This window comes from Gallus gallus, chromosome 1 (assembly GCF_016699485.2).
Source record: "Gallus gallus isolate bGalGal1 chromosome 1, bGalGal1.mat.broiler.GRCg7b, whole genome shotgun sequence".
Taxonomy (NCBI): Eukaryota; Metazoa; Chordata; class Aves; order Galliformes; family Phasianidae; genus Gallus; species Gallus gallus.
Genome location: NC_052532.1, coordinates 145,150,458 through 145,177,647, shown reverse-complemented (window position 1 = coordinate 145,177,647; position 27,190 = coordinate 145,150,458). Strand labels below are relative to the sequence as shown.

General features: G+C 43.2%; 1 protein-coding gene and 1 long non-coding RNA gene across 2 annotated transcripts in view; one reads left to right on the top strand and one right to left on the bottom strand.

Moving 5' to 3' along the window:
* Positions 1 to 799: 799 nt before the first annotated feature.
* Positions 800 to 10,921, bottom strand: LOC124417668. Its single transcript, XR_006933973.1, has 3 exons — positions 10,840 to 10,921; positions 2,382 to 2,469; positions 800 to 1,123 (listed from the first exon to the last, which is right to left on the bottom strand). It is a non-coding gene; the product is annotated as an uncharacterized LOC124417668 (long non-coding RNA).
* Positions 10,922 to 11,440: 519 nt separating this feature from the next.
* Positions 11,441 to 27,190, top strand: part of IPO5 (importin 5) — a 37,624-nt gene continuing 21,874 nt past the window's right edge. The window contains exons 1-8 of the mRNA XM_416978.8: positions 11,441 to 11,555; positions 14,975 to 15,055; positions 21,076 to 21,268; positions 21,741 to 21,843; positions 22,089 to 22,185; positions 23,167 to 23,271; positions 25,871 to 25,993; positions 26,080 to 26,200. Coding sequence (XP_416978.5) covers positions 11,460 to 11,555; positions 14,975 to 15,055; positions 21,076 to 21,268; positions 21,741 to 21,843; positions 22,089 to 22,185; positions 23,167 to 23,271; positions 25,871 to 25,993; positions 26,080 to 26,200 — 919 coding nt within the window. The 5' untranslated portion in view covers positions 11,441 to 11,459. The remainder of the gene's footprint in view (positions 11,556 to 14,974; positions 15,056 to 21,075; positions 21,269 to 21,740; positions 21,844 to 22,088; positions 22,186 to 23,166; positions 23,272 to 25,870; positions 25,994 to 26,079; positions 26,201 to 27,190) is intronic.

Genomic DNA, 27,190 nt, shown 5'->3' with positions numbered 1-27,190 from the left:
CAGTACATAAAAAAGGTCACGAAAATAGCACTCTTTCTGCCCCCTTTTACCAAACAACCACCTTTTCAAGTCATGCATGGGATGCCTAGAAAGACTTCTGTAATTATAGCACATCCAAGACCTGAAACTTGGATTGTACCAGAAAAAAAGTAACAGAAGCAAGCTCAGCTTCTGAATAACAAGTACAGAAACCACAGAGGTAAAACATCCCACAGCCACTTTTACTATATATTACATCATACGCCTAAGGGGAAAATTCTGGGGCAGTTTCCTGATGATTCAGTGTGTCATTAGCTGCCCTTGAGAATTTTTGAGAACAACAGAATATGTCTGTCCCTACATTTTTGAAGTATCTGTATCAGCAAGCAGGAAAAAAAAAAAAGTAGACTCAGGAAATGTTGAAAGAAAAAATAGGAAAAACCTTGCATTTGACTCTTCTGCGAATTGGTCACGCTTTCCTACAGATAACCTTTATTCCATTTTCTTTCACTAAACAAAAAAACCCACAGATGTTGATTCAATTTTTTCCTACCATTTTATTTGACCCACTGTTGCTGTCCCCACTGCTGTGATGCATCATCCACAACCTCACTGTACTCACATCTACTGGTTGGCCTCCAAAAACACTCAACAAGCATCTATGAATATCAGTGGGTGCCATGTTTTCTGCCCAGAGAAATTCAGTGACACACCTTTCCTTCACATGCACTTCCATGTCAGACTCCATTCTGTCAGACTGCCCCTCTGCTGCCATCTGTCACACAGCAACAACATGGAGCAGAATATTAGTGGGAAGGTTCAACCTCTACTGCCCTACCAACATTCACCTCTGACATCATGAAACAACATAATAAAAATAGGAGGCGTTACTTTCAGAGCAGACCTCATATTACCTGCCATGTAGCTCACTTGAAACAGATCTGTTTATTGATAGAAACCATCTATCAATAGGACCTGCCATTCTTGCCGTTGTTTTATCCACTCTTCCAAGAGTCATTCTTTTTCACTGACTGTTTCATTAAACATCTGTCTTTCATCCCCACAGTAAATTACTGTTGACATCCTTTAAAATGATGATACTGTGTAAAACTTGCTTATATTTTACATTACGTTTTCCAATCTCCTGAAAGAGAAAGCAAGAAAAAGGTAATACGTTTCACCAATTCATCCTAAGAAAAATCCAATATAGACTCTCAGGAACATAGCAGTAATAAATAAATATGTAAACCAACAAACTGTATTCGTTACATCTATTTACATATGATATTAAAATAAATATTAGAACCACTGGCTCCTATAACAAGATAAAACCATTTGAAACATGCTCCTATCGCTCCAGAAATTAAGCTTGATTTTTTTTCGGCCACACTGGTAAGAAGCAACAGCTATACAAACTAAAACATTGGTACCCTATGGTTCTGGGCTAATTAATGTTTAAGGCACAACAAAAAGATATTTGAAATGCTTTTCTCAAGAAAGACACATAAATGTTTTAAAGTTGTTAAAAAGGATAAGGGCAGAAACAGCACATCAGCACAGGGAGAAGAGATACTGTACATTTCTTCCCAAATAGCAGGCATGATCTAGCATTATTTTGCTCACATTTCAATATCACCTTTTCACTGTGAGTGAAATGACAAATATTGTGCCCTATCTTTGGCATAAAATAGAATATTACAGACTCCAAACAAATAAACTCAACAAAAGAGCAAAGAATACAGATACATATACTATAGATAGCATACGTGAGCTTTATTTGATTATAAAGAGGTAGAAAAACACAATATTGGAAAGCTAAAAGCGACAAGAAAAATAAAGTACTTTCTAGCCTTCTAAGATAAGTTTAGTATTCAGGGCAATTAGAACTAAATTAAATCTGAACTAGATTAGACTGAAATTCTTTGGAGCTCAATATGTCTTGCAGACTGTTCTCCATCCCTGTTTAAAAACAAAAAAAAAAAAAAAAGAAAAGAAAATCAAATCTTTTAATTAAAAGATTTGACCTTCATTCTTCTTTGGGAGCCACTTTTAGTTTCTAAGGGATAATGAGAAGTAAGTGACTGGAACCAGTGCTATCTCATACTCTGTGTCTAAGAGACCCAAGAGCCACAGGCAAGAATGGCATGCCATAGGTGGAAGATAGGTGGAAGATGACAACACTATATGACATGTCATAGCTAAGTATCTTCTAAGCAAAAAGGTAATTAAAGCACGATACAAGCATGGTGGCACACCTACCAGTTTTTCAGCTTCATCACACTCTGTATACCAACATTTTCCATCTTCGTTTCAACCACATGGGTTGATTTCATACAGAACAGTTTGGTTTTTCCAAGAACGTGACTAAAGGACATTTTGCTTTGACCTCAACAGGTTCTTACCAGTTTTCCTTTGAGGCATGCCTGTTTGGAAGGGCTTGAAATTTCAGCTGGGGAAATTTTTAATGCAATCGTATGGCGTAAACTGTCTCTGGAAAATAATAATAATAAAAAAAATTAGTTTAGCTTCCAAAATATTGGTCAACCTTAAAAATAAGCCACAATATGAATGCTGACTAAAGACTTGTTACAACTTCTATAAGAAAATATCCTGAAAATGCTGATAAGAGTGATAATCCTATAGCGCTCTACTGGGCAGGATTTTTGCTCTGCAATAGAACGCCTGAGCTGGCTTTGGCCAGGCAGCTGGAACTAATCCCTAGTACCTGGAGAACACAGAGATACTTACTCACTGGAAAACCAAGTCAAAGACAAGGCCATACCGTTACCATATTCTGTCCGAACGTCACAGAACAGATATTTTCACTTTTTTTTTTAATAGTAGTTTAGCAAATGATTCAAGTTCACAAAGTCAGGCACTCAGGATTTTGAAAATGCTGAAGTTAAGGTTCTCTGTGCAAACAAATCTCAGATTTTTTATCAACATTCTTATTTATTATCACTATTATCAATTATTATTAATATTTATTATTATTTTATTATTTATCAACATCAGGAGCATGGCCAGCTGGTCAAGGGAGGTTATCCTCCCCCTCTACTCTGCCCTGGTGAGGCCTCACTGGAGTATTGTGTCCAGTTCTGGGCTCCCCAGTACAAAAAAGACAGGGATCTCCTGGAGAGAGTCCAGTGGAGGGCCACAAAGATGATAAAGGGCCTGGTGCATCTGCCCTGTGAGGAAAGACTGAGAGACCTGGGTTTGTTCAGCCTTGAGAACAGAAGACTCGGAGGGGATCTGGTTAATGTTTATAAGTATCTTAAGTGTGGGAGCCAAGGAGACGTGGCCAACCTCTTTTCAGCTGTCTGTGGGGACAGGACAAAGGAAAATGGCCATAAACTGGAGCATGGGAAGTTCCTCACCAATATGCAAAGGAACTTCTTCACAGTGAGAGTGACGGAGCACTGGAACAGGCTGCCCAGGGAGGTTGTGGATTCTCCTCTAGAGACATTCAAGACCCACCTGGACACCTATCTGTGCAGCCTGCTGGGGGGGCCTGTTTTAGCAGAGGGGCTGGACTCCATGATCTCTAGAGATTCCTTCCAGCCCCTACAATTCTGTGATTCTGTGATTACAGTACAGTTACCTGCATGCACGGCCTCATATCACCAAGGACGTTCAAGGAAGATGTAAAGCTCAAGTGCAACAGTGTAATTCATGTTTTTCATACATACCATGGTAATTACCGATTATCTCTTTTAGCTTTTCCTCTTAACTGCTTGCTCTTGACCCCCTAATTGTAAGCTAGAGTCTTTACTGTGATAAGCACATTCAATTTTCATCAAAGGGAATGGAAGTACCATATACACCTCCTGTAATTTGTGCTTATGTTCACTACTTTCCTCTTCCATCACAGGAGGTGATGCTTCCCCAGCAACGATCATCTCTCCACTCAAGCTCCTGTTGCAGCAACCCAAAATTACACTGCTATTTTTGCTACTCTATCACTTTACAGCATCATAACTGATTTTCTGCCTATATTGTGTACATACATCCTTCCACCTGATTGCCAGAGATTTTAACCAACGGATTGAATCTCCCTTCTTTCTTTTATTCTTCTGGGTTACTTAGTGCTTTTTTACGGTGACTCACGCTCTCATGTTTTGCTTAATCTCTCGTAAATATTGGCAGTTTAAAACTTCAATTCATTAATTAATGTCTTCTTTAATCTAAAGATCTACAAGTGTTCTTCCAGAGGTGAATTGAAACAGGTTAGAATCGCAGAATATCCTGAGTTGGAAGGGACCCATAAGGATCATCAAGTTGAACTCCTGGCTCCACACAGGAACACTCAAAATCCAAACCCTATGTCTGAGAGCATTTTCCACATGTTCCTTGACCTCAGGCAGCTTGGGGCCATGCCCACTGCCCTGGGGAGCCTGTTTCAGGGTCCAATCACCCTCTTCCTAACCCCAACCCGATCCTCCCCTGGCACAGCCCCATGCTGTTCCCTTGGGTCCAGTCACTGTCATCAGAGAGCAGTCGATCAACTCCAAAAAGTTCTGACAAATGCAATATTTTACACACACACACACAAAAATAAAGAAAAAGCAAGAGGTTTACAATATAAAGCATAGAATAAATGAAATTTAACATTCAAGGCATGCCTGGGGCATGTAAATCTTAGTAATTTGGAAGGCACTGTGTGTAATTATGTGCTTACAGAATACGCTTCCTTCCAATAGATTTCCCAATTATAAGTCAACTAATATGCCAAACCAATTAATGTTCTGCCTAATGCACAAACAATTACAAAATCGAGTTCTCCAGAGAGGTCTGTTTTTCTATCAATACAGCAAAAAGGCTGAATTTTTACTGTTTAGCAATCTCTTTTCTCCCACACATAGAGAAGCTGGAAGAAGTTGTACAGCACTAAATCAGAATCAGCCAAATCTTCAGTTCTGACAAAGCAGCATAAATACAGTAGTGATGTCTTTTCACAGTGATTTCCATTATCTGTCCTGGCTTCTGAATAATACCTGATAAAATGCCACACATAAAGCAGTGCATAAAGCTAAGGTAGTCTTGGTACATTGCAGAGCTTCCACTTTTTTTTCTGTAGGAAAATTTTGGCAGGAGCTAAGCAGGTACTCCACAATATCTTGCTCATTATCTCAGAAAAGAAATCTCTATTTTCATTCTGCTTACTTATGAAATATGCTATACAGTAAGAAGGATAGTGGGTAACTAACAGAAATGTATGAAAATGGTTGTGGATCTGCCTGTTCCCATGCAGCCTGGCAAGATGCTTCAAGCACAAAGGGTTGCCAAGTAAATAAAAACGTAATAAGACCTGCCAACATTCACTCATTCAAAACTACACTCTTTCATACTGAATTAATTTTAAGATTGTCAAGCTTTGCCCTGAAGGGATAAAGGGCACTTATGGTGGGTATTATGAGACATTGACAAAAATCTCACTGCTATTCATTCCCTGAGGAGCCTGAATTTGTGATTGAGGAAACTGCATTTCATCTAATAGCCCACACAACGGCAATGCTCTCATTTTGGAGTAATTCTCTTCATGATCATTTCTTGATTTTAAGAGCAATGCTCCCTTTCCATGTCAGGAAAAGCATCATCCACAGACCTGCATAGGATCATAGAATGGCCTGGGTTGAAAAGGACCACAATTATCATCGAGTTTCAACCCCCCTGCTATGTACAGGGTCGCCAACCACTACACCAGGCTGCCCAGAGCCACATCCAGAATGTGCATGCCTAGCACTGGCACATGTTTCCAGTAGTCTAGGCTAACATAGGGAGGGTCAGAAAGTTTATTTACACTGCTCAAAGCTTCTGTGAAAAGCTGTAATCTCGCCCCTCACTGTAAGAAAGACATCGAGGCCCTGGAGCGTGTCCAGAGGAGGGCAACAAAGCTGGTGAGGGGTCTGGAGCACAGACCTTATGAAGAGCGGCTGAAGGAGCTGGGATTGTTCAGTCTAGAGAAGAGGAGGCTCAGGGGAGACCTTATTGCTCTCTATAACTACCTGAGGGGAGGCTGTAGTGAGCTGGGGGTCAGCCGCTTCTCTCAGGTGACTAGTGATAGGACTAGAGGGAATGGCTTCAAGCTGTACCAGGGAAGATTCAGGCTGGACGTTAGGAAATACTACTTCTCTGAAAGGGTGGTCAGGCACTGGAATGCGCTGCCCAGAGAGGTGGTGGAGACACTGAGCCTGGTGGTGTTCAAAGAGCGTTGGGATGTTGTGCTGAGGGACATAGTTTAGCAAGAACCATTGGTGAAGGGCGATTGGTTGGACTGGATGATCCTGTGGGTCTTTTCCAACCTTAGTGATTCTATGATTCTATGGTTCTATGAAAAGGCTTTGTGCAGATCAGCTTGTTAGACTGACACTTTTGACAAACTGTTGTAATAACAGCAACAATATGACTGAATTCATCTAGAAGTCTTCATTATAATCATTGAATTATTGAATATCTGATTTAATTATAAGACAGGAATCCTACAATTAACCAGGTTTTTCTTTGTTTTTGGTGAAAGCAGATCCCCTATGTTTTAGTGTCTCAGAGAGTAGCTATGTCTCTCCTTACCATCCCTCGCCATTATAAGCTAATATTGAATTATAATTGAATATCTTCTCATTTTTTTTTCCAATTCGAACATCACGGGTTATTTTTGCATTTTTCCCCACCTCACTATTGTTAATGCATCAAATCATGTGGTCCTATGAACACTCAGTTCATAAATGCTGGAAAGGTGTCTCCTACATTGATAAAATCAGATGGCCTTGCATTGAACATAAAAGCCCACGTTTTGATTAATGCAAACATATTTTTCTCCTGTGAGATTTGCAAGTTCAGCAGGTCAGCAGCACTTGGTACTGCTCAAGTTGTTCATTAAGACATCCATCTTTCCTTATGAAAAGAATAGCCTCGGTGTGGGGTTTTATGAAATCCACACCCCCCAAAAAAGAAGTCTTCCACTTCTTCCACTCTATTGCTCTTAAAATGGTCAGTGAGTAAACCCCTGTTTGAGTAGTCACTCATATCCACAGGTTATCCCAGCCAAGTACACTTCATTCTGTACACCCTGGTGGTCTTTGGCAAGGTTAGCATGTACTGCTTTATCAGTTGCATATGGTCTACCAGAAAATGACACCTGATACTCACTGAAATCTCCACGAATTCTGCTGAGTGGAGCAAAAGTCTCCCAGTCAGATGTTTTTTGAGGGACATTTGACTTTCAGAGACTACATCTGGCAGAGAAGTCTGAGTTGCCAGCTCTACATAATGCTCAAATCTTCTTGATAAATACAACAGCATTTTAAATCCTTAATGTATAGGATCTGCAGTGTAACTTGCTTGTGAAGTCTCTCTATCTTGTCATTATGCTTGTTAACCATCCCAATGACTCTTGAAAGTTCCCACCCAAGAATTCTGGATCTCATTAGAGGCTGATGGCACTCTTCCAGACACTCAACACACTCATCACCTGGTACTCCTATCAGCTCTCCTCTAGGCATGGCTGTATCATCGTCATCAAGCCCAGCTGCATCTTTCCAACACAGCGAATCAGCAGAAGCCATGTGTCAGGGCTTCTTGGAGTACCTTGTAAGAGTTAAGGGATATAATATAAATATATACATATACAATATAATTGGATACAATAATTGGATTGAGCCCTGGGCAACCTGGTCTAGTATCAGATCTGGAGGTTGGTGGCCCTGCCTGTAGCAGGGGGGTTGGAACTTGACAATCCTTGGGGTCCCTTCCAACCCAAGCCATTCTATGATTCTATAAAGAGTTGAAAGAATATAATCCCTGTCATCACATGCTTTACATGATCTATAACTCCTACCACAAAAAAAAAAAAGAAAAAAAAAAAAGTCACACACACTAAAACAGATGAGAGCAGTTTTCTCACAGAAACACTGCCAACACTCGTTTAGCACCCACAACAGCGACAGCAGTACACCCAGTGCCCAAAGCCAAGTCTATTACTGAACAGGAATTCCTCCCTTCCCCGTGCTCTGAGTACAAGAAATAGATGAATGAAGGATGTGACTCCTGTCGTCCCATTACAGACAGGCTTGTAGTTCCTTACCTTACCCTGCATTTTGGCCAGCACAACACTCAGATGCTGTGTCCTCTTAACGGACAGCTTGCTCTGTGCCAAGATAGCTTCAGCCAGCCCCCACTGGAACATAGCTTGCTACTGACGTCAACTCACTCTGTTTGACTTTTGTTGAAAATCTGCCTTCACGAACTTTTCAATCTCTCCCTGGGCCTCTCAGGATATCAAGGCTGTGCTTTTTCTGTGATTCATGGTCCATATGGACCATCAACAGGCACTTTACATAGATAGTAGATCTGATATGGATGAACATCTTAAGGATTCTAGACATTGTTGGCCCGTTACTATACCCAGTAACTAGGTTTGGATTTATTTTGCTTTGTCTTCCTTTCAGACATGTATCTATTTCCCCTTAATCTCATTCTTTGCTTCTGAAAATCACAGCATATCAAGCACTCATCAAACACTTCACATATAAATCAGCATCAGAAAATGTTTTGCAACAGCCAGAGACACCTTTCCTTATATTGCCTGTTATCCCACACCTCCTATTACTCTGGCATAAATCTTACAGCATTCCTCAGGTATAATAAAACCATTGTCTCCCAGCTCTCCCTCTCTTTGTAATCCATTTGTTAGCAGAGAAGTGAAGTTTAACAGACAGTTCCATAAAGTTATTGCTTTCCGAGGATGTGAATTTCCAATTTCTTCATCTGCCTGCAGAGTTTTAAAACACCAGTGAAGTTTCTTTGGATAAGCTACACGCTTCTTCAGACGAGGCTGTTACAAGAGGTCAGTGCACCCTGACTTCTGCTATTTAATGAACACCCTCCTTGCTTCCAAAACGTGAAATACTTTTCAGTAGTTGTACTGTCTTTTTCCTTGGTTTAATTGAGACAGACTGCAGAAGCTGGGCAACGTCCAAGAGCACCAGCACTGCTGTGTTTCGTGGCTCTTCTCAAGTGCGATTTCAAACCATCTTTGGAGCTGATACCTGCTTTGTTAGCACAGTTTCTGGCAGCTTCTTGCACTTCAGCTTTGAACTTGCCCCATGTGAGAAGGAGCAAGCGACTTGGCAGACTCTCTGATTACACTGCACTACTGACATTTCAAACTCCTTGAGATGCCTTCCAACACCTGAGCTACTTTCTACCCCTGCGAAGCTTTCAATCAGATATCACCAAATTCTGATAGTATTTTCAGCTGAACAGCAATGATCTGTTGGGTTCTCCTCAGCTTATTCTCAACTCGGTGGTGATTCCCCCTTCTGTGTTTTGGATACTATGGAGAAATGCATTCAAATGCATTTCAAGGGCACCGTTCTACCTGACCTCATTGATTTATCATACACACATGTAGCGAGATCCCCTTCCTCAGCTTACTCTTACAGATTGCATTGAGTTGCTCCTACCTTTCCCTTCTGAGGGAGCTCTGACTGACCCTGTCTTTCAGCACCGGCCCACCAAAGATGATTTGGCAACTGTGTTTTGCACAGTCGTTTCTCAAAGACAATCAGACCATTTCTGTGTAACAACCCACTCCCCACATCTACAGATGGAAAAACAGAACAGGCAAGAAAAAAATAAAACTTATCGTGCATTTTACATTCACTCTCCAATCCCTATCCAATGCTGAATTCTTTAGCTAGCAAATCTACCCCAGATTTAGGATAAAATCACAATAAAGACAAGTTAAGATGAAAGCAGATATCTTTATTTACATTGAGGAAGCTGACAGGAATGGAATTAGAAACTCGTTGAAAAATACAAGTGATAAAAAGGCTGGAAAGCCATGCTTGTCAAATCCAACAGGCCCTTCAGGACATGACAACCTGTAAGCACCTAATCACACAGCCAGGGTCTGAGGAGGTTGGCAGAAGAATACTTCATAGCAAAATGCATGCTTGCTGTACTAATTCTTGTTCACTTTGTGTCTGTCTGAGCTTTCGGTCAGCTTGTTCTCCAGCCCTGCCCACAATTCTTCCTTAATTATGTCACGAAGAAGTTCCTATCTCATAGAATCATCACAGAATGGCCTGGGTTGAAAAGGACCACAATGATTATCGAGTTTCAACCCCCCTGCTATGTGCAGGGTCACCAACCACCAGACCAGGCTGCCCAGAGCCACATCCAGCCTGGCCTTGAATGCCTCCAGGGATGGGGCATCCACAACCTCCTTGGGCAACCTGTTCCAGTGCGTCACCACCCTCCATGTGAAAAACTTCCTCCTAATATCTAGCCTAAACTAAAAGTTTCAAACTGAAAGAGGGGCCGTTTAGATTAGATGTTAAGGAAAACATTTGTAACTCAGAGGGCGGTGAGGCGCTGGCACAGCTGCCCAGAGAAGCTGTGGTGCCCCATCCCTGGAGGCACTCAAGGCCATGCTGGATGGGCCCTGGGCAGCCCAGCTGGTGGGGGGCAGCCCAGTGGGGTGGCTGGAACTGCATGATTGAGGTCCCTCCTAACCCAGGCCATGATGTATCATAGAATCATAGGGTTGGAAAGGACCCACATCATCATCTAGGTCCCTTCCAACCCTGATTCGATGATAGCAGGGATTCAGGAACTCAGCCTGTTACTTGAGATGAGCTGTAACTCTGGCCTAACCACCAGACCATCAGCACGCCCACGGGAGTATCCGAGCGGGACCCAAACGAACACACATATAGGAAGCAGGCAAGCGGGTTGGATGTGACGGCGACACAAATACGTCCTACCCGCAGCTCAGACCCGAGGAGATAAAAATTTCCTCAAGTGCTTCAAACACGTCATTTACGCCACTGTTTCAGAGCAGCGGCTTTACTCAATCACCTCCTAATCACTCCAGACAGAGACTCACACCCGCCTCATTCCCGCCCTGGCAGCACACAGGGCCGAGACGCGCCCAGCAGGCGGGGGTGGGGTCACGTGACGTCACGGAGCAGGCTAGCAGACGCCTCGCAATCTCCCGCGCTTTCCCAACCCCCCCCCCCCTTTCTCCGGCACGGCCCCTCCCTGCCCGCGCCGCCCGACCGCGCCTCTGGCCAATCCTGCCGAGGCCGTCAGAGCCGCCCGCCAATCAGAACGCCGCTCGGGGCGTTTTCCCGCCCGTGCCTCCCGCCCCCGGCCCGAAGACGCAGCAATTAGAGCCGAGGAGACACGCCCCCGTCCTGGGACGTCGTCCGGCCGCTCTTCCCCCGCCGCCCGAGTCACGGTCAGGACGTCATAGAAGAGCAAACCAATGGGAGGCGAAGCCCCGCGCGTTCCAGCCAATGGGAGCGCAGGAGAGCACGGCCGGCCCCGGAGGGGAGCCGGGAGAAAGCGCGCCGGCGGCTCCTCCTCCTCCTCCCCTTCCCCGGCTGGGCTGGCAGCGCGGCCGGCTTCCCCCGCCCCTCCCCGCCCGCCTCCCTGTCCCCGCCCGCCCGGCCTCCCTCTCTTTCCCTTTCGCAGCAATGGCGGCGACGGCGGCAGAGCAGGAGCAGCAGCAGTTCTACCTCCTGCTGGGCAACCTGCTCAGCCCGGACAATGCGGTCCGCAAGCAGGCCGAGGTAACGGCGCCGCCCCGCCCCGCTGCCGGGCCCCGCGCCGGCTGTCAGCTCCCCGGGGGGAGCCGGGAGGGGGCAGGGAGGCGGCGGGGCCGGCCGAGCCCCACGTGTGAGCGGCGGCACAGCTGCCGGCGGCCTCGCGGCCGGAGGGCGGAGGCGATCGGGCCGGCGCGCTCGAGGGCCGCGGCCGGGCTTCGTTTTCCGCCGCCCGGAGGCCCCCGGGCTTCCCTGACCGCCGCCAGGCGGCCGCCGGCTCCCGGCCCGGCCCGGCCCGGCTTGGGAGCGGGACCTCCGGGCGCCTCGAGCCGAGGACTCGGGGGTTAACTCGGGTAAAGCCCCGGCGTTCCGTCAGCGGGGAAATATTCCACCCGGAGCGGCGTTTTCAGCTATCAGCAGAAAGTTTTCCGACGCGCGATTCCGGCCGGGATGCTTTGTGGTGCTAAGCCACGTTAATTCTCTGTGTGTGTGTCACGCTTAAGGCTCTCCATTGTGGAGCGAGGCGGCGAATCGTGCCCGCCGGATCGAATCGGTGCGCCCTGCCCGGGGCGGTCAGCGGGGCCCGCGCCGTGACAAAGGGAGGGCTGAGGTCCGCCCTGCCCGACCCTCAGCGTGTGGGGCGGAGGAGAGGGCACGGCGTGCGAGCCGCCGAGCTTCCATCTGGATTGCTGCAGACGTTCCGTAGAGGAGCAGCAAGTGGTATTCCCTCAACCCTGGGCGTTGGGGTGGAACAGGGGGCACTCCACAGCACCCGGATTTTCACTTTTCCTTTTTTTTTGTTTTTTGTTTTTGGCTCTCAGTGTGCGATTCAGCATCTCTCAAGACTTTCTGAACTATGCTAGCGTGTGGTACCTTAGGTAAACCGAAGCAGATTCCTGTGCCGTAAGGCCTGTGAGATAACGAGTGCTGTTGGGAAATGAGGCTGAAGTGTTGACCTTTATCACTGGTGTTTTCCACCAGAAACTTGCTTGGAACCGCACTGGAATTTGTTAGATCCTCCGAGGTAGAGGGCTCTGCCCATTTGGGTCCTGAAAGCCTCCTAGAAGGGTGAGACGGTGCAGGGTCCCTGAGCAGCCTGCCTGCCTGACTGCTCCGTACCGCCCAGAATCATAGAAGCCTTAAGCCTGGAAAAGACCGCTAAGGTCATTTAGTTCAGCCATCAACCCATCACCACCGTGCCCGCTAACCATGTCCCTAAAGAAGTGCCAGCGGATCAGGCCCTGGGCAGCTTGGTCTAGCTGTGGTGTCCCTGCTCATTGCAGGGGAGTTGGACTAGATGGCCCTCAGAGGTCCCTTCCGACTCTTAAGGAGTTTGATTCTATGATTTCAGTTCATGCCTGCTAAGCCCAATAAAGAAGTCAACAAAAGGCAAAAGGAGACTATTGCATCCAAACTAGAATACCTACTTGCTAAAATCATATGGAACTCTTATTCTTTGATGTTAACCATCTGTGTAATGCAGTCAGTTTTCTGCACTATGCTGTTGGAAAGCAGTATCGGATGGTATGGGGAGTCATATAATTGGAGGTAAATGGAATAGCTGGTATTTGTGCCCACTGGGAAGCAACAAGATGAGAAATGGATGGGTGGGCCAATTGAAGGGCGCATGCTTGGGCTGTTCGTTGGTGTAGGTGAGGGCTGCAATATGTGGAAGATTGGACTCGAGATGGAGATGTGTCATTCCCTGTTTAATGGGCCGGAGCATAGGGAAAGCTGTAAGAATCAGAGCTGGGAGGAAAATCCAATCTGAACTATGAGTTAAATACTTATGTATATCCAGCTCTGTGTGTGCTACTTGTCCTGTATCTACCAGCACAGGCAGCAAGTTCTGCTTTGGGCCGTGGGCTGCTCTTACCTACCTATCACTTGTGCTCTAAAGGGCATACTCTGAAATCACTTTGCTGAACTGGCAGGGTGATCCCAGTTGGCCGCTGGGTGGGTTGCCACCATTCATAGCAAGTTAAAGTAACTCCAGAAAGGACATATTTCACAGAATGGGTGTGATTCAGGTGTCTGTCAAAGTGTGGCTTCAGATCCAGGCCGGGCTCGTGCATAGGAAGCCTTCTTGTTGAAGTATTTCTTGTTAAGTTGTTTACAAACAGTAGCGTGACGTGAACATGCACGTTGGTGGAAATGGTTAACCTGAGAAGACTTTGTCTCGACCCTAAACCTCATTTAATTTTGCAGTCTCCATGAAACGATGAGATTAAATGCAGGCATTCATAAGGGATTCATCTCATTGATTGCAAGTGTATGCTGGCATCTAGAGAGAGAGCACGATGTGCGAGCGGGCTCTGTGAATGAGGCCTGCTAGGAAGCGGGCCTGTGAATGAGGCCTACTAGGAAACGGGTACAGAAAGTGGAGGCGGATGATGTCTGATGTGAAATGTGACAAGCTGCTTCATTGAAAGCAGCAGGTGTAATGCTAAGGTGCTGCAAACTCAGGGGAGTGTTGGTAAGAACTGGGGCAGTGGTGAACGTGGGGAAGCAGGCAGGGAACCGTGTGAAGCAAACCGCGACTTGTATAGTAGGCTTGTGCACTGAGTTCAGGATGGAGTAGTGGATATTTGGAAAGCAGGGGGTCATTTGTCTTAAATATCACGCCCATGAAACACAGCACACTCAGTATTTAGTGTTTTAGAAACCAGAATTTACACTTCTAAAATGCTGGCGTATACAATGTTATTGCACTGGCTGGAGCGCTTAGTGACAACCTAAGAGAGCCATGATGGATCCAGAAAGTGCATCCCTGGAGTGTGTAAGACAGTGTAACTGAACTTCTTATTCAGCTTCACCTTTTATTAAGGGGCTTTCCTGAAGAGGGGAGGCTTTGAGTGGTCTCCTTCCCTGGCAAATTGTGCTTTGAGAAAGATATGTAAGAAGGTATGCCTTAGAAGTGGACAGTATGCCTTAGAAGTGGACAGTATGCAGTCCAGCTAGGAGTTGTAAAACCAAAAGTGCTTATTCAACTCATTGTAGCTGAGTTGTGTAAGTCGCTGCCGTGTGACACTGTAAAGGCCAAAAAAGAAAAAGTTCAGGAAAAGAACTGAAACAAATACATGGACTGCAGGTTGGTCAGTGGTTATTAACTTCTTGTTCGTAGCTCAGTTCCATGCTTCTGAAGTTCTTTGATATGATAAAAGCTAGGATGGGTTGCCGGGAGAGTGTGTTCCCCTTCTGTTGCTTCTTAGCTCATCTTTTAAGTGGCCAATAATACTCAAGTAGGTTATTCCAAAACGCCAGGCCTTCTTAGGTCATTAAAACTTCACTTATGGTTTTAAACTGGACCAGAAGGTTATTGGTCTATTAACCTAACTGCAGCATCCACACAGTTGTTTAAGAAAGAAAGTCAGCTCATAGTAATTAATGCTTAACACATGTTTTCTAGTAATTGCTTACAATAAGCTGCATCCTTTTTCGTGCAGGAGACGTATGAGAATATTCCGGGTCAATCCAAGATCACCTTCCTCCTACAAGCAATCAGGAATACTGCTGCTGCTGAGGAGGTATGTCTCAATCTTTGAGTTCTGCAGTTCTTCAAAGGAACTTGGAGGAGGAGGAGACGGAGGGAAGACATCCATGGTGGTCATGTGGGGGTAAATGAACAAGTTTGGCATTAGTTGAATCAACTTAATTTACTGCACATTTCTAAACAAACAGAGTTCACTAGCTCAAATTTCATGGTGTTGGATATTTAGTTTGAGAAGTAGTGTTTCATTAAGTGACTGCTTAGATCTCCGTTGTTTTCTGGTTTTGTGTTTTGTTTAATAAATGAGTTCTTTCCTTAGAAACATGTAACAAATACCTGAGCGTCGCTGTGGTGCTCCTTTGAGTTACAGTTGAGAAACACTTTCCATTTTCAGGTTCTGTGCCTAAATGTGCTAAACTTTGCTTACGTACCGTCTGAAACGTCTTGTGCTTCTTAAATTAGAACAGGGGGAGATAAGGTAGCAGCTGATTTTTGTATGTTTTATTCAGATGACTTCTGTATTTTGCCTTATCTGAAGAGGATGTGCTCGTTAAGTCATCCAGCAGTGTTAGAGAACGAATGGCTAGCAGTGCCAGCACTAACAGAATCCTAAGTTTTTTAATAGTAATATACCAACTGTGGCTTTTGATTATTCCTTAATTCTGTGAAGGCTCACGTGCTGCTGTGATCGGGTAGTCCCTGTGGTGAAAGCATTATTCACTTGTAGATAAACAGAGTGAAGCACCGCTAAGCTTTTAAGATATTGCAAACTTCAGAGTCACTTAGTCCAAGATTTTTAATTCATTTCTACTTTTTCTTCACGTGTAGAACTGTACTGGACAGCAGAAGGATGTGCCGTGTAGAATTTCTGAGTGTTATTGTAAGGAGACTGTAACAGCACTGTTCCTTTCTGGATAATGATCGTTTCTGGTAGATAGCCATCAGTTTCAAGGTAGACGGTATTTGGGCTTTTTGATGCTCAGAGGGTATCAGCTTACTAATACTGATGCTTATCTACACACAAAGCCATATTCATCTGACAGTCCTTCAGCATTACACTAGCAACTGGCTGCAGAAAAGCTGGCTAGTTTTCCCTCCCGCTTCTCTGAGATGTTTCTGATGACAAAGTTGTAGAGTGACCTGTCCTGTATTTCAATTTGCATGGAAAATAAGATCTACTGCTGCTCCTTTTTCTTCTAAAGGTGATACTGTGCCCTGGAAGTCATAGCTGTATGCACACGCTCCTGTTTTTTTATTGAACGCTTATGATAAGTCTGAGTTGACAGCTATGAAGTCATGCTTGTGTAGATAAATGCATGATCTGTACTGTTACTGATTTTTTTTTTTACTCCTTTTATGTCAACTAAGCAAATAGCCCAGAGTCTAAAACTTATTCAGAATCTTGCTAATGACTTGGATTCCAACTTGCTCAAGTGCAAAGTAAGTTCTTTCTACCTGTAAAGGTAACTTTTACTGGAGATGACTGAGATTAGCAGTTGTAGAATAACTGGACAAACCAAAGAAAGGTTTAAATGTTTGCTCCTAACTTAAGTAGACGTTATGTAGACGTGCCAGCACCAATGATCATGGGCTGCTGGAAGAAGACTTAAAGCCCTGCTGAGGCTACAGGGAAGCTGTATTCAGATCCACGTTCATCCTGAAGCCTCTCTCTGCATTTCTTTTCCCCACCCCCTGAAAACTAGGCCAAAGAAAATTCTCCATCCTCTTTTTTGGAGCTCGGCTGCTCTGTTGTAGAGACTGCAAGATTCATAGGACTATTTTGGCAGTGGTTGAGGGGGATCCTGCTGGTAACCTGGTCACTTTTAGTGTTTAGATGGTGAAACAGGGATTTAGATCCTGCTCTAAGGACAGCTTGTATTTGACATGGAAAAAAAATGTTAAGGCAGACTAGAAATAACTTTTAAGAACTATCTGTACAGTGGGTTTTCTCATTCTGAGCAAATGCCTAAGCTGTGGAAATCATAGAATCATAGAATGGCCTGGGTTGGAAAGGACCACAGTGATCATCGAGTTTCAACCCCCTGCTATGTGCAGGGTCACCAACCACCAGACCAGGCTGCCCAGAGCCACATCCAGCCTGGCCTTGAATGCCTCCAGGGATGGGGCATCCACAACCTCCTTGGGCAAAATGATCATCTTTTCCCTCTGTTCTCATATCCTGCTTTCCTGGTAGCGGAGTAACACTGTTCCCAGAAGTGGAGTGAAGCACCCAACTGAGTAGTGAGAATGTTTCTCTACCAGGTGATCGGTGAGGCTGTACACCTTGAGCTGGGGCAGGGCTTGAACTGCAGTTCCTTGATATCCTGAACCCTGAGTCCTCTGTTACAAAATTAGGACTCTGGTGTTGAACGGAAGAGTGGTATATATTCACAGTTTACTTGGTGGGCTTTTAACTCTCAGGATGTGCTTGATGTGTTCGAGGCTGTTCCTTTGCAGTTTTGATTTACCACCTCAATCTGAGAGAGGAACAGAAGTGCATATTCTCATGTGTTTGTTTTCTTACTGGTTAACTCCAGACAGTTTTTGATTTTTGTCCTAATTTACAGTTGAGAACTTCCAAGCGCTGTGAAATACAGGAACAAGCTGTGCAAAACCAGAGTTTCTGCTGTTCTGACAGCCCTCTTAACATTTGTGAGTGTTCTTTCTCTCCTCTCCATATTGTCACGCAGAAACTGCGTTCCTTAATCTGAAAACTGCTGTGGGCAGCTTCCTCCTCAGTATCTGTGGGGGAAGGCGGGCAGTCTGCAGGCTGCTGATGCACCGCAGTTCTCCCTTTGGGTTGTATGGGAACCTTTAGCACTGTGCACTTTGAATTCCATGTAGGCCTGGATCTTTGAATGAAGTTCTGCAAGTTCCTCTTTGGATTACATCCCAAGTATTGATTGCTTCCACCTATGCGTGTTTTCTTTGAGGAACTAAGAGGAACAGTAAAACAAAAGCAAAGAGAAACGCAAAGCACAGTGACTGTGCTGCACCAGCGCAGCACGAGATGGTCAGTCTTTTCTTACAGAAAGTCTGTGATTAAGTAGATGCTTTGCCAGTGAAGAACACAGTATCCCAAATATCTTTCCATAGTTCTTGTGCTGCCCTGCTCTACACATTGGTTTGCTTCTTATGCCTCGGTTCATTGCTACTGGCATTACTATTTATGCTATACCTTTCACGTTTCCCTTGTGTGTGAGCCTCTCAGTAACATACACGTGCAGAAGAATCTATTTCTGTGAGTGAATTTTGCTATTTGTGCTTCGTGGGAAGATAGTCTTTCTTGAAGGTAGAGTTCATTATACTCATCGTCTCATCCGAAGCTATTGCTGCTAAGCTGTGATGCTTTGAAATACTTGTTTTGGATGTATGTCTTGTAATGCTTGAATAAAAAAGGGTCTTTGGTGTACGTGGAAAGACACATGCTTGTTTCCTTAAAGCAGAAAACATTACCAGAGCTGCTGCTGATTGACCCTGTACGTCATAATTAAATTCATAACAGTAGTTTACACACAGATGGATGTTTGCTGAGGAAAATTTGCCATTTATTTCTAGAAGTCAGTTGCTTCTGACACTCCTTGAGGTGTTTGGCTTTACTTTAGGGAACTAGGGATACTTTTTTCTAAGCTAGTAACAATAGCCAGGAGCTAGTTCCTGTAGTGCAGATCTTCATGTTCGGCCTGCCTCGGTGCTTGTCTTTAACTTTACAGTTCATCTGTATTTGTCCTCCAGTATTTTAAATTAAATCCTTCAGTAGTGGAAAGTAGGATCTCTTAGCCTATATGGTTTAAGGAGGTGAGCTCTATTCCCTGTTTAGCTATGTAGTATTGATTCAGTCAAGGAATGAATGCAGTGCGAGTCCAGGCATTATCAGTTGTCAGAGAATATGTGCAGAAACACAATGCTGTGTATGGGAGGATGTTGAATGGGAGTTTTTGCCTTCCTGTTTAGTCCTATGAAATTTGCTCCTCGATCGAGGCTTCTATGCAAGTTCACACTACGAGTGAGTAGCGGTGGAATCTTTCTCAGTCTTAGTTTCTCTAGGAATGGGAAAAGGGAAGGTACTACTAATGCTGCAGTACCATTAAATTCTGGGGGCGAGTTGTAAGGGGGATTCGCAGAAGTAGTGATGAAAGAATCTTTTTCCTTACTAACTCACGTTCCTGTATTGTGATACGTTGGTTGAAGGCCTTGGCTTATTATGAGAGCTACAACACAGGCAGATACTGTGACCCTCTTCATTGACTTGCTGCCTTCAGTAGATCTAATAAGGCAGATCTACTAATCCTACATGTGTGGTGGCTTTGGCCTGTGCTGATGTGGAGGAGGAGAGTAAGGCCCCATTCTAGTCCTTCCCTTCTGCAAATATAGAGACATTTGGTGTGCACTCTTCGTGTAGAGGAGAGCTAGACAATAAAAATACACGTTGAGTCTGCAGGCTGCAAAACACAGCATGACAGCATCTTTGATGTTACAGCAATACCCACCATGTTAACATTTGCAGCAGTGTTGGTGTTTCTCATGTATAGCTTATGCTGTAGCAATATTGCTGAAAGATCTGCTAGAAGTCTGGCTTTATTAGTTCTGCTGCTCATTGAATGCTTTGGAATGCCAAGGGCTCTCACTAGTGAAACTGTTTTCCATTCAAGTACATGTTAATCTAAGAATATGTTAGGGAAAACAGAGTACATTCGAGTTCCATACATATGAAGTTTGTATTTGAAATTTGAAAATAATGTCTTATATTTTGTGGTTCCACTCAACATTTTGTTCTATGTGCTGTAGAATTAGTAGTTAGTGGACAACGTATTAAGTTATTCAGAGTGCTTCGCACATCATCTCTGTAGGTTTTGTTCTATTCATTCAGAATTACTTGGCTATGCTTCTTGTTTCCAATTCTTTTACAGCTGTACATAAATACAACTGTGTAACGACACACTCGTGGAATTGCTGTATGCAAACAGGAAGCATAGAGAATTATAATATGTACTATTTGAGGTTTCTATACTCAAGTTCACGTTTAAAGTGAAGCAGTTCATTATAGGCCTGAGAGAGGCTGAAAGCTTTGGCTTCTTTTTGTTCAGGATTCATGCTTACTTGTCCAAGTCTTCCTCTAGGTTCCTGTATATTTGGGGTGAAACTTTCTTGCTTGGAAGGGGCTTACAGATTGTCTGACAAAGCTCCCCCGTGAAGTCAACTCTTAATTCAGAATACCTCTTTTTGGATAATAACTATCACAGCGGACCAAATAGCAAAGAGATGCTCTATAAACATCTTTCAGTAATGCAGCTAAGCTTTTTAACTTGTCACAAAACATTATATCCAAAGTTCAACTCCAGAAGAGCTTAATACCTTTGAGGGTTTCATAGAATTATAGAATCCATAGAGTTGGAAAGAACTTCTGAAGGCCATATAGTCCAACTCCCCTGCATTGAACAGGGACACCACAGCTAGATCGGGTTGCCCAGGGCCTGATCCAGCCTCGCCTTGAAAGTCTCCAAGGATGAGACATCAACCACATCGCTGGGCAACTTGTTCTAGTGCTTCACCACCCTCACTGTAAAAGATTTTTCATTGTACCCAACCTAAGTCTACCCTCCTTGAGCTTGAAGCCATTTCTTCAAATAATAGCTGTGATAGTAAAGGAGCATCAACTTACTGACATCTCTAGCGATGGTTTTACCAGTTATTTTAGTTGTCACCTGTTACCTGAGAGGTATTTTGTCTACCAAACAAGTCTATACAGTGAAAGCCAAACATTAGAAAGCATTATACCTGCCATCTTTAATCATGAGCACATGGCTTTTCTTTTTCAATGCAGTTCAGAGGCAGATAACACAGAAAGAAAATTGTATAGGGACCCTCAAAACAAGATAGGTGCTAAATTTCTAGTTCTTGTCGTTGACTTGCCTACTAGTTCTGCCTCTATGTTGTTCCTTTTTAAAAACCGATTGGTTTATGGAGCGCTACAGTTACTCATGGAGGGGGTTCTCTCTTCTTCCTTTGAGTTTCACGTCAGAACTCTTTTAACATACATGCTGTCTCATCCAACAGGCACGACAGATGGCAGCTGTCCTTCTACGACGCCTTTTGTCTTCCGCTTTTGAAGAAGTTTATCCTGCTCTCTCACCTGATGATCAGACCTCACTCAAAACTGGGCTGCTGTTGATTATTCAGTTGGAAGCACAGTCCAGTATGAGGAAAAAAATCTGTGACATTGTTGCTGAGCTGGCCAGGAACTTGATAGGTACTTTATTTCAGCTAATATCGTGTTGATAGTTTTGGTTTTTTCTCATGTGTTGTGTATGCTTCAGCACATTGTGTGTTAATTGATTTGGGGATTTCAAATAAAATGTGATGTTTGCTTACATTATTCTTGATCAGACAAAAATAAGATTCCTTAGTTCTGCTTTTTAAATTTCCGGAGGTGAAATTGAATGAAGTTTTAGAAAGACATTACATTTCAATTCTAATGAATGTTATGCTGAGCAGTTACTCTTGAATACTGTTATAGCAGTAAATAGAGATCACGTTGTGCCTTTGGATCTACCATTTTAGCCGTATCTTATGCTGTGATTTGGATGCTTCCTCACATCAGTTGTTCTGAACTTCAGTATTGATGACTATTTGCCCGACTTAATTGAGAGAGATCCACTCTTATCTTGCTTATGCTTATCTCATCCTTGCTTCCCTGACAACCCTTGTCGTGTTTCATCTAGATGAAGATGGAAACAACCAGTGGCCAGATGTTCTGAAATTCTTATTTGATTCTGTCAGTTCTCAAAACGTTGGACTTCGTGAAGCTGCTCTGCATATTTTCTGGTAAGCTTTCAGGCTTTGACACATTTTCACAGGTGATCCAAGTCATATATGTAAAAATATAGTAAACACTGTCACTACTTAATTAACAAGTAATCATAAGTTGCGTTTATTTTGTTCTAAGAGTTCAATAAATGCCAATGCGTGTATGGTTGCAACCTATATCTAAAACAATAGGTAAGTTTAAGGTAGCAGTTACAGTTGAACTGTGGGAAGTTGTGTTAATGTTCTTGTCTTTATCTTTTCAGGAATTTTCCTGGCATTTTTGGAAATCAGCAGCAACATTATTTGGAGGTTATTAAAAGGATGCTGGTTCAGTGTATGCAAGATCAGGAGCATCCATCAGTAAGACTGTTGTTTTTGATTGTTTTTCTCACTCCGAGTTTATTGTAGTGGTTTCAAACATTAAGATTCCAACCAGAGGATCGTGGTACCTGAAGTCAGTGTACATCTGGAGGAGTTTTAACTATGCCTACAGTAAAACAAAAGGGTCAGATGTTCTCATGGTCCTAAGGTGGGCTTACTGGCTCATATCACTGCATTGGCCAAAACTCTTGCCTGGCAGTTATGCACGGAGAAACGTATTTGTAGTGACTAAACACAGAGCCAGGGGTTTTAATTGGCAGTGTGAGTGATCAGAAACTCATTGTTAAGCCCACTTTCTGGCCCTCATGTTTAACAGAATAGATACATTCTGTACTGGTCATGCATGGTTTGCTCTATGGGCATGTAGCAAGCCTTGCTTTTCTGGAAGGCTTCAGATTTATTGATTTGTTCAGAGAATTGTACTTTGAAAGTGTTTCTCTTGTTCAGGAAAATGCTGGGCAAGTGTAGGAAACCCTGCTGTGATATATGGGCTCAGTTTTCTGTTCCTCCGCGGGTTACTTTGTCTGACCTTTGAAAGTCAACTGAGTAACAATTTTAAAAGTACCACAAATCATGCCTTTACACAGAAGCATGTTTTAAGAACTTAAATCACACTTTTTGAATAATGGGACTTTGAGGTTGGAAAGGAAGCTGGGGAAGGTAGCTTTTTTTTGAGATGAAAACAGAAAAAAATGGGAAATACATGCTAACTCAGAAGAATAATGTGATAAACTTCCTGGTATCTCAGAGGACAGAGGTGCTGAGAATCTTACCGTTTTACCTTAATTTAAAGCAAGATGCAAAAGTCCATGTTAACAACTGGTTTCTACATCTATTAGGAAAATGTAAAAAGAAAATGATAATCCAGCTGAGTCTTACAGTGGGCATAGTGTTAGAAGAAAACAAATATGTGTTTTGTTACCAGTTCCTCACGTTTATTTCTCTAATCCCACCTTCTAGATCAAGACTCTGTCTGCTAGAGCTGCAGCTGCATTTGTGCTTGCTAATGAGCACAATATTCCCCTTCTTAAACATTTTGCAGACTTGTTACCTGGAATCTTGCAGGTAAGAAACCACACAAGTAAGCAGTAATGTGCTGTTAATGTGTCTGTGTTGACTGGATCCAAGGAGAAATTATCAGCCTGCAAACTGATGTAGTGTATAAATCTTTGCTGAGACCTGGATTAATTAAATGTGTTAATTAACCTGACATCGGTCACCAGCAAGATGGAAACCAAAACGGGATTTTGTAAATAAAGGTAATTGACAAGTTGAAGGAGAATAGTTAAATGCTGGTCAACGGGCACTGTGTAGATAAATGAGTTTAAATTGTTCGTAAGGCATTCAAGTGAGAATTGTACCACTTTTTAATTAACCTTGATATTGAAATATACTTTAAATATAGGCTATCTGGAGGTTTCTGGTAGACAATGAAATCATTTACCTGTGATATGCCATACCTCGTCAGTGTAGAGGAAAGCACAGAATTATTCTGATCAAAGATCTCAAAGTCAGAACAGCAGTCTGGATAAAATGATCTTTACTGTTTCCTAAATTGAATTTGCAAGCAGAATGACTTACTGTGCTTCATATGATGTCTGAGACTTGATTAGGACCATTTTAGGAGGGAAACAGTTGAGCAAAGGTTGGTATTCTGTAAGTTCATAAGTTGGTGTAAGTTTACTTTTGTGGGGAAGCCTATTGTAAGCAAAAGTGGAAACAAATGATTTCAGCTATGAGGGGCTGCTATGTCTTGGGTCTGCTCACTGTCTGTAGCAGTACAGAAGTGGAAGTTGCTGGCTACGCGTGATAAGAACTGTAGTGAACGTGTTTTGAATTAGGCTAAGTTGAGGATAAAGAGAGACTTCTTGCTTGCAGTCAGTACAGGAGGCTGTTTCTGACAGTGTAAGCTGTAAACCTGGCCCACGTGAGCATTGTGGCAAGCTAAAAAAAATAAGTTATGCCAAGTTTTCTGTCTACTGCAACTGTTGGCATTCTGCTTGATCTTAAATGGAAAGGGAGAGGAAGGTTTTTTTGTATAAGCTGATGTTGAAAATGTGCACTAGACTGTGTGAGGTGCATATTTGGATATGGAGTTCACTATTTGGTGGTTTAGCCTTTGATTTTGGCAGTGGCAACTGTATTGTTCAAATTGGAATTAAGAGGACCTTGGCTACTAAGTACTGCATGAGTGGGAGCAGGGCAGGATTTGGGTAGGCATTCCATTTGTCTTGATGTTCAGCAATTAAATAGTAAGCTGTTCTTAGGCTACAGATTAATATCCCACTTTGTGTGATATAACTATCTATATAAGCTATTTTACCTTCTAAAAGTTCACGTTAACCATTGTGCTGCAGCACCTGGCTTGAATTTTCAACTATTTTGCAACTGTTGATCACAGGGCTACGCTACAGAGGCCGTGTTTTAAAATACCTTATTGTGAGGAGGACTTGATTCTCTGGCTGTGGTAACACAAGATGGGTATGAAAATCCCAGTTTATAAATAGGAGATGGGATGTGTTAGAATAGCGGTGAGTGACCTTTGGAGACAGTTGGATGCTTGTTGTTGTTGTTGTTGAAGTATTGCAGTGATTTTTTTAAATTGTGTAAAACTAAAAATCTGACTTAGCAATTCAGTCCTTTGTCAGATTTCTGCAGCAGTTCTGTTGGAAGCTGAACTTCCAGAAATGAGTGTTGAATCTTCTATCAAAGAGATTGAACTTGTAGCAGTGGTAAAAAGTGACTGGGACTTCAGTTGAGTCTAATTGCTGGTGTTCTATACTACTGATAACTGCCTCTGTGTTTTAGGACTCGACATATGTTTTGAACTTGTTCTGCAAGTTCAGCAACCTGGTCTTGTCTCATACACTGTCAGTGATAAAATGACTGTAGAATCTGGAGTTCTGAAGAGACTTCCAGAAAATACTGCGTTGTACCTCTTCAGAATCAGAATGAGGGAGAGCTGCAAGAAGGGAAGACGCAAAAATACTTCTTATTTACAGAAAGCTTGTAGGTTTTGGACCCGGTATGTGATTTCTGAACGTGAGCCAGCAGTGTGCCCAGATGGCCAAAAAGGCCAATGGCATCCTGGCTTGTGGCCACATCTTGAATATGGTGTTCAGTTTTGGGCCCCTCACTACAAGAAAGACATTGAGGCCCTGGAGCGTGTCCAGAGGAGGGCAGTGAAGCTATGAGGGGTCTGGAGCACAAGTCTTATGAGAAACAGCTGAAGGAGCTGAGATTGTTTCCTCTGGAGAAGAGGAGACTCGGGAGACCTTATTGCTCTCTATAAATACCTGAAGGGAGGTTGTGGTGAGGTGGGTGTCGGCCTCTTTTCCTGTGTAGCTAGTGGTAGGACTGAAGGGAATGGCCTCAAGTTGACACAGGGGAGATTCTGGCTGAACTCTCTCTCTGAGTGGTCAGGCACTGGAATGGGCTGCCCAGGGAGGTGATGGAGTCACCATCTCTGGGGGTGTTCAAGGAACACTTAGATGTTGTACTGAGGGACATGGTTTGGCAGGCAATATTGGTGACAGGTGGATGGTTGGGCTATATTATCTTGAAGGTCTTTTCCAACCTTGGTGATTCTGTGATTCTTTGCAGTCCCTGTGATATGCTGTTTGCTTTTTATTTAATCATCTTATTTTCATCTTACCCTTTATAGGCCGTAAATGATTCCTGCTATCAAAATGACGACTCTGTCCTGAAGTCCCTCGTAGAAATTGCAGATTCTGTTCCAAAGTATTTGCGACCACACTTAGAACCCACGCTGCAGCTAAGCCTGAGGGTAAAGCTAGGAACCTTTTTAAACTGCTATCTTTGTTCCTTTGAAATATCTGTTCTAACTGTTGGCTCCAATCTCCTGGATTGTAGTTGTGTGCAGACACCAATCTCAGTAACATGCAGCGTCAGTTGGCGCTCGAAGTGATTGTGACCTTGTCAGAAACTGCTGCTGCTATGCTGAGGAGGCATACAAACATTGTTGCACAAGCCAGTAAGTATTTTATTCATTTTCTCTGAAATAACTTGCCTTTTACTTTATTAAACTGACTTTGCAGATGTTCAGGTAGCAAAAATGTATCAAATGTCTTTTTTTTTTGCTGCTGCTGGTGACTTGAAGTGACAGAGTTGAATTTTCTTGTGGAGAATTTTCTTATGCTTTTTTATTATGACTCTTCATCAACTAATCTGCTTATGCAGCCACCAGAAATTTGTATAGAGCCACAGCGGACTCTCATTAGGTGTTTCCAAGGAAAATACAGCTTTCGTGCTGTTCTGCTGGCTTGAGGAACTTGTAATGTTTAAAAAAAGTGGATGTGTTCAGTTCTGAAGTCCTACGTTTGGAGTTTGGTATGTAGGCCAGATACTCTGTGGTGCTGGCAATTGAAGGCTGAAGGAATTCGGCATGAGTGTTGGGCTTCAGTGTTGACTTAAAGCTATGAGTTTAGAAATCAGATGCTCGTGTAAACACTTGAACTAATTAGTCTATTAAACATGCAAATGGTAAATTCTTTGGAGAGGTGCTTTTTTAGTCATGGATTATTTGAGGTACTAAAAATAACCCTTCTGGATGGTCCAAGCAGCAGTGCTTTTAAATGAGCAGACACACTGGTATTTCTCTGCCTTTTAAACCCTTCTTGCGAGCAGATGAGGACACTGACACAGCAGAGTGGCCTATTCTTTGGAAGGGTATTTTTTTCCTCACTCTGCCACACATTCTTTTTAATCATAAGCTTAGGCAAGTTATGGATCTATAGATCTCTAAAGCAATCATAAAACTTCTGGAAAATGTTACAGCTGAATCTGATCAGCATTATTGAAGCTATTGACTAGACATTTTGTATACTTATAGAATAGCTTTCTAAAGAATGAGAATTTTCATATTTGAGATGTTTTACAAACTGTTCAGAATGCTGTGTTCTCTCCATCCTGTAGCTTGCTGAGAATATTAACTTGAAACTTGCTGAATGTCTCCAAATCACTG